This window comes from Paramormyrops kingsleyae, chromosome 10, assembly GCF_048594095.1.
Source record: "Paramormyrops kingsleyae isolate MSU_618 chromosome 10, PKINGS_0.4, whole genome shotgun sequence".
NCBI lineage: Eukaryota > Metazoa > Chordata > Actinopteri > Osteoglossiformes > Mormyridae > Paramormyrops > Paramormyrops kingsleyae.
This window is the reverse complement of record NC_132806.1, coordinates 11,025,675-11,033,463: the sequence shown is the minus strand read 5'-3', so window position 1 is coordinate 11,033,463 and position 7,789 is coordinate 11,025,675. Positions and strand designations below refer to the sequence as shown.

General features: G+C 38.8%; 1 protein-coding gene across 2 annotated transcripts; it reads left to right on the top strand.

Moving 5' to 3' along the window:
- The first annotated feature begins 727 nt into the window (after positions 1 to 727).
- Positions 728 to 7,182, top strand: LOC111848142 (serine/threonine-protein kinase PLK2-like). Of its 2 annotated transcripts, none has more exons than XM_072717080.1 (9): positions 728 to 1,199; positions 3,458 to 3,552; positions 3,690 to 3,785; positions 3,883 to 3,999; positions 4,082 to 4,211; positions 4,393 to 4,471; positions 4,573 to 4,668; positions 4,999 to 5,197; positions 6,559 to 7,182. In XM_072717080.1, the coding sequence occupies exons 2-6, from the start codon at positions 3,475 to 3,477 to the stop codon at positions 4,407 to 4,409; spliced, it is 438 nt and encodes a 145-aa protein (XP_072573181.1). In that variant the 5' UTR covers positions 728 to 1,199; positions 3,458 to 3,474; the 3' UTR covers positions 4,410 to 4,471; positions 4,573 to 4,668; positions 4,999 to 5,197; positions 6,559 to 7,182. The 2 variants fall into 2 exon arrangements, with proteins under 2 accessions (XP_072573181.1, XP_072573182.1); XM_072717081.1 differs by having other exon boundaries at positions 4,077 to 4,211.
- The last annotated feature ends 607 nt before the right edge of the window (positions 7,183 to 7,789 follow it).

Sequence of the window (7,789 nt, the reverse complement as noted above, 5' to 3'; positions counted from 1 at the left end):
GGGCCGCAAATCAAACAAGCTTGTTAATCTTGTGCAGACTGACCACAAGGAGGGTATAAGATAACCTCATGAAATATATTGAATGTGAAAGTAAGAAATTGATCGATGGAAAGAACTTTTTTGTAGTTACATGTTTTCTTTCAATTAAAAGCCATTTGTGTGGTGTGTAATTTTTATGTTCATGGTTAAGTGCTAGTCTAATTTCAGTATTATAGGAGACATGTATTTACTAGTCTTGGTCTTTAACATTAATTAATTAATTAATTATCCAATATGTTTTGATATGTCAGAATATTCTGCAGCAGTAACAGCTTTGCATGCTCTGGCGCTAAAGTCAGCTTGAAATTCCCGCTTATTTTCAGAAAATACATAACGTTAATGCACATTAGAAACTCACCAGGAACCCCAACAATCTCGGATACCTTGGTCCATGCATCATTTTTTTTGTTTATGTCCCTGTATGCAAACAGGGACACGTCGTAAATTACTGGGAAACCCGCCACAGCAATTATTAACCTCTCCTCCATTCTGTATGGGATCTTCTTCTTTGTTGCTTGATGGCGGTCGGCCATGGGAACTAATGTGGTCGGAACCAAAGTTTACAGGACTGCGTTATCTGGAATCTGCTCAAGCGGAGGACTTCTACATTTCGATTGGTTGCCGCCTAACCGCGTCATAGCTCATTACCATAAAGTTGACCTGATTTCAACTCTCTTTGACGCTCTCGCCGTCCAAGACGCGCCGCGCCGCTGCTCGCCGCCGGCTCACATTGAAAATGAATGACTTCCGGTCACTTTGACGCTCTCGCCGCCGGCGGTGTGAACGCACGGTACACTACCACTGTATCATTCACCAGCAGGCGATATGCGCGAAGTGACCGGGTTTGACCATGTAATGACGCCCGTTGTAAAAATCATCAACAGCATTCGCGCCAAAGCTAAGCAACACAGGACATTCAAGGTGCTTTTGGAGGAGCTGTCCGCAGAATATGGAGACCTGTTGCTACATACAGAGATCCGATGGGTCAGCAGAGGGCGGATTTTGAAACGTTTCTTGGCACTTTTGGGTGAAATAAAGGAGTTCATGCAGAGAAGAGGACACCTCTCTATTGGACGACATTGAGTGGTTGCTTGATCTTGCCTTTTTAACAGACGTCACAGAAAAACTGAACAATTTGAACTGTGAGCTGCAAGGCACCGGTAAGACTGTCACAAACATAAGTGCTGTAAAAGCTTTTAAAGCTAAAATGAAAATTTTCTCTGCGCATTTACAAAGAAAACGTGTTGTGCACTTTTCCTCTGTGCAAAAAGTTCTAAGTGACAATGCTTCTGCATCTGTGGCTTTTGATGAAGCTATAGAAAAATACCTGCAAGTGATTAATAGACTGATGCAAGAGTTTGAGAATAGGTTTTGTAATTTTGATCAAATTGAGCTATGTGTGTCATTCATTTCAAATCCTTTCATGTCAGTGGACATTATAGGCACAGCTGAGAACCTAAGTACAACATTCACCTTGGATGCAGGGCAGGTAGAAATGGAAATAATAACTTTGCAAAATTACCTGCACCTCAAAGCACACCTGAGCAGTCCAAACTTTTGGAACCTAGTGGACACAGATAAGTACAAAGCTGTCTGCACAGCAGCTATGAAGGTTGCTTGTCTTTTCGGATCCACCTATCTCTGTGAATCAGCCTTTTCGAATATGAACTTCATATAAAATAAACACAGAACACGCCTAACTGATTCACATCTGTAGGAGTCACTGAGAGTGGCAGTGTCAAACTATACAGAATACAGCAAACTAGTGGACAACATGGAATGCCAGGTTTCTCACTAACTGGCAGACAAGACTTAACAGTGTTTTAGTAAAACACCATGTTACCTGGTCAATTTATCATTGTTCATTGATTAAGTCAGATTCAAAGTTGGAGTTGAAAAAATCTCATGTATTGGGGAAAAACACAGTTGACCTCTGTTTTTTGTTGAATGAAATTGTGACATGTTCATTTGCACAAAATAAATGTCACTTTGACAATGAAACATAAATATTCTCATTTACAAATAATTGTCAAAAAGTTATGAATGCAGTTTGTTGTAAAAAATGTTAGTAATATGGTACCTCAGAACTCGAATTTAATCCGTTCAGAACTCCGGATCATATCCTAAAAACTTCGAGTAGTGATCGAATTTTCCCCATAAGAAATAATGGAAAACCAATTAATTGGTTCCCGGCCCCAAAAAATTACACCTAAATATGTTTTTTTTAGCATTTAATCACAAAATGAACCGGATAAAACAAGAAGAGCATATGCTGTACTAAGCACATCTAAGCACATTTATCAAAACAGTAATTTGTAAAGTAAGAAAATAAATGTATCCAAACAATGTGTCCTGCCCCGATCGTCTGTCCTTCCGTGTGCCGCCCCTCGTTAACCCCGTGTGGAATCCCCGTGTGATCAGCTGTTTCTGGTTGTTGTCATTAGTTCTCTGTATTTCGTCCGCGTTTCAGCTTGCTTCCTCAGTCCGGTCATTGTATTGTCCGTCTGCGTTTTACCTGCCTTACCTGTAATTAAACCCCGTATTCCCCGATACCCTGACGTCTGCGCCTTTGTCTCCATTCCGTCCCTGTTCGGCACAACAATATTATTATTATCAAATGTATTAATGGTTTATTATTAATATTAAAATAATTAATGAGAAATCTTTACTTTTAAATGTATTTTATTATATAATAATAATTACTGTTACTGTCTATCATTGTCTAAATGTATTTTTACTGTCTAAATATATGTATTCAGATAGCGAATGCGAGGCTGAGACTGAAGCTTTACCTTTTGTTTCCGCTGAGAGACATGCCGCGTGACTCATTTTCCAGCGCGAACAAGTTATCTTAGGTCAGCGTTCACGGTTTGAATTCTGAGATTCAGATCGAACGCTAGGTATTTTTTTTTCTAACTGGTTGGTTCGACTTTTAAGAAATTCGAGTTCTAATGAGTTTGAGAACTGAGGTACCACTGTATTTGTAAAAAAAAAAAAAAAAAAACCTGTAATGAAATGTATTTCTCTGCTGAACTTTTTATTTTATTTATTGCAAGAATTTAGGAGATATCTGTAAAATAGCAATATTTAACTGTTGAACTTATAGAACTGCCATTTTAATTAAGATATTTAATCACAATAATATTAAGAAAATATTAAGAAAAACTAAAATAACAGTATTTGTTGGACTTTTGGAATTGCCCTTTTAATTAAGGTATTTGATCGTAATATTAAGAAAAACTATAAAATAAGTGTTTTTATGCAAAAGGATAAAGGACATTTTTTGTAAATTTAATGTTTTTGCACTTCATTTGAAATAAAACATTTTACTGTAATTTCACGGTTTTTGTTTGGCAGCCGCTGCTGCCAGTCATTTTACCGTTTTTTATGAGATTTTTTATTTTTTCTGCTTAAACAGAATCCGCCCATGACCAGATGCAACCCGAAGTGGCTGAGATTGTGATCGATCCCAACACTTCAAGGTCTTACAGCAGAGATGAGCTTTTGGGACAGGTGTGCACCACAAAGTGCTTGTTGAAAGTGATTGCAGTTTATCTTTTTCGGCGTAGAGGAGATGCTTGAAAAGGGTCAATCAGAAATAGCCACGGCAGAATTTCTTTTATCGGTAACATGTTGAAATGTTTTTTTAGGGTGCTTTCGGCAAGTGCTACAAGGTGACAGACCTTGTTAGCGGTGACAGCTTTGCCATGAAGGTCATACCTCTGTATTCCTGTGAACTGGAAGAGGTATGTGGTATGGATTGTGCTTAATGTCATCCATCTTTGCTGTTCATCTGCATTTCCCTTATACTTGATTAGATGGTGTGTTTGACATTTCACTCAGGTGTACCAAGAAGTAGAGATTTTGAAGAAACTGCTGCACAAGAATGTGGTGGGCTTCTCCCACTCATTTGAAGACCAGCAGTTTATGTATATTTTCATGGAGTTGTGCAGTAGGCAGGTGAGTCCCTGAATTTTATAGACATTTTATTAAGGCTAAGGCTTTGTGATGGATCAGGCTACCACTGTTTCTCTCAGTCCAGACACTTGGCGACATCCTAAAAAGTCGAGGAACTTTGACTGACCCCGAAGTCTGCTATTATATGCGACAGCTGATTTCGGGGTTGAAATACATCCACCGCCAAGGTTATGTCCACAGGGACATCAAGTTGGGTATGTGTACATGTACACATGATTTACTCAATTCTCTGTATAATAATGCTGGCATTTCGCATTGCATTGTTAGTGTAGGTCGTCTGGGTTTCAGTGTAGTGTTAATTTTGCAATTTGGTAAAGTCTGCAGTTTGGCAAAGTATTTGAGTCTATACTTAATGCAAATTCGTTTACCTTCCAGATCATTTTGTTACTTAAAAATAAATTGAGTTAAAAATTGGCGATTTTGGACTGGCGACCAAGCTGGAGCCGAGGAACAAGTAGGTGTTTTTTGCAGAATCCCCGGCAAAGCTTTCAAAACGTTTATACAGCAAGCTAAAGCACATGGGCGCTTAACAATTTTCATTTGTGTGTGTTGTAGAGAAGTTTGTGGAACACCATGCTATATGGCTCCAGAAGTGTGGAAACGGGAGGGACATGTACCAGAAGCTAAAGTCTGGGCACTGGGCTGTGTCATGTACGTACACCCTATCAACCCTCCTCCAGGCCAAAGATAGGCATGGCTACTAATATCTGTTTAGCATTTTAAGAAGACACGCTTGAAACAGGCATAAATATGTTTTTTCTTCTTGAAAGAGAAAAGAAAAATGAATACTGGCACACAGCTGAAAGGAATTTAGCATTGTGTCTCTTCTTTCATTGGATACAGTTAATGCTGGTCTCATGCTCATCCTTGATGGTCACACACAGGGCCAAGAATGCGCAACACCTGAAATGTGCATGAGCGCAGTGTTTTTATGTCAAATGCGAAAGACCTCAAACCCCTTTGCTGCCTTTCTTACTACAGGTACCAGCTTCTGGTTGGGGGAAACGCCTTTGATTATGACGATTTTTTGGAGATGGTGGAAAATATAAAAGAAGCGAAATATATTGTTCCCCAAAACCTATCTGAAGCAGCTGGAAAACTGCTTGGAAAAATATTCCAAATAAATCCAGAGGATCGCCCTTCATTGCAGAAGATCCGTCGCCACAAGTTCTTCACAAAGGTTGGGACACTTGCAAACTATTGGGATGTGGATGACTTGCTGGTCTGAATCTGTATTTATAAGTTGAATCTGAATTTATGAGTTGAATGTACTAGTTTGAATCTGAATTTATGAGTTAAATCTGAATTCAGTTTGCAAATTTTAGCTTGCAATTTTAGCTTATTGAGACACACAATCCGGGTCCTTTACGAGGTCGGGGTAAAGTGGAAGCATGTGCCGGGATGTCGCAAGAGCAAATGCGGGATCATATACGCAGTTATATACGTAATAAAAATTAAGCAGTACCGTCACTGCTATATTTTATTCTTTATTGTACCACCACTTCTCACAAGTTGCCAGTACTCTGCTACTCAGAGACAAGTGTCACACCGACAGTGTTGTTGAGGCACTTCTGTTGTTCCCAACATTACGCATCATCATTCCCTCAACCATTCACCATCGTTGTTTTCTCCCTTGATCCACACCCCTAGGTGATAAGGTGACAATCATCTCTTTTACTGTTTGGTCCCTCGGCTGAACATAAGGGTGACGTGACCATCTCTAGTTGGTTTTTTTAAATACCCAGCTGTGAACTTTTGGTGAACTCAGGCAAATCCCTTCCTTCACTAGCAAACCGTGGCAACTTCAGCTTGTTGCACATTGTCTGGCTAGATGGTTAATAATATATTTGTCCTTCAACATAGTGATAAGCTGCAGCACTAATAAAGTACATCTTCATACATCAAAGGCTAACAAAATAGCTAACAGATGTGCACAGCAGTAATTGGTCTGCATTCTCTTAAGGTTACAAAGTCACTCTCTGCACAGTTGACATCAGCTTCTTATAGAGTCCTAATGATTACATTCTCTATATGTTATGAAGTGCTAAATAATATTCCATAGTTGCATATTATAAATTAATACTGACTTCCGTCTCATATCGGCGAGACGAATATTTTAAAAGATATTTAGCATAAACACCGCTAGAAAGCCACATGAGATGAACAGGCGAGCCATAACTTAAACTAAACTAGAAGTAAAATTCATATCCCTAGCTAGTTTTGCATTAGTCTACCATATTAAGATGAACGATTTCTGGCACTGCTAGTTTATTTAACCACATAAACTACCATACTAACCAGACATATGGTTAATGTTTATGCTATCGCTTGTGTATATAAAGCTTATTCTCATATATATCATAAGGTAATGCTCTTGCGACACTCTGGCACACGCCTCCTCTTTACCCCGACCTGCAGAACTGTCATAAATGTGGAAATGAGTTGCATTGTGAACCTGTGGGCGATTAATTACTTTTCCTCAAGGACCCGGATTGTGCATCTCAATAAGTTGAAAACAAGCAACCCCATGTTTTCTTGCAGTTGAGCCTTCATGGGAGGATGAAATGCAGAGCAGCATTCAGGTCACCAGCTCTTGACCAGGTCGACGACAAACCCATCAGCATCTTGGCCTGGTCGAGTTGGTCACAGTGGTTGAGGTAAAGATGTGCTATTCACAATAGTGTCCTTTTCCATCTCTGATACCATTCTGTATCTTAAGCTTGTCATGTTGTTTTGCATGGATCAATCTGGGGTATACTGAATATTAGTGTAGTCCTCCTACTGTGGACTGTGGTGAATACCATGTTAACTGCAAGCCTCTTTTTTTCTACACCGGGTCCTGTAGTCAGGCTGTAAGTGAAATGACGCCCTACTCCTGAGTGCCTCCCTCAGTTTCCTGTGCACTCTACAAATAAAGTTCTTTTGTGTTTCAAGTATACAGGCATGTATTCAAGTTTCTGGGACAGTCTACCTATCTCTGAGTTTCAGAAATTTACTATAGAGTTTAAAAAGCCCCACTGTGGATCATGACCTACCTGACCAACCGATGATAGTTTGTGAGGCTGTGTGTTAGAGATGGTGATGAACAACACTGAAGCATCTCAGGGAACCATACTGCCCATATTAAAAAAAAAAAAAAAAAAAAACACACGCAACTCAGGCTATCAGGTGTTTTTCTTATTTCAATTATATATGACACTGCATGTTGTTTTTTATATGTTAAAATAAAATAAAACTTTTAAATGTCAAAACATGTAATTGTATATTATTGGTATGAAGACTAACTGCTCATATGTGGTTATATGAATATGAATAGTAATACATCAGTGTGTAAGTAAAATCAACACATCACTTGTGTATATTGATAAACACATAGACTGTGTTAAATGTTACACGTGTTGTTCCTGAACACACTCACAAATGTGTTAAAAAATAACACATATTGTGTTGTTTTTAACACATTTGTTTTAAGAGTGTGGTGAAGTAAGTAGTACACATCCGATGGTAGTAATTGCACTTAACTGATGGCCATTGATTGTTGCAGAAGGATTGCAAAAGCCCAAATACCGTAAGTTTTACCCGATGCTAAGCATCAAGGTAACCGGTTAGCTACAATAGGAAATTGCACTAACCTATATAACTCACTAAATTGCACTAACCTATATAACAATTCGACCAGCTACACATGTAAAAGAGGTAAATACTACTACTCGGTATGCGCAACCAGAACTCAGGGAACAAATGCAAGGAACCAAAATAAAACTTTAAAAAC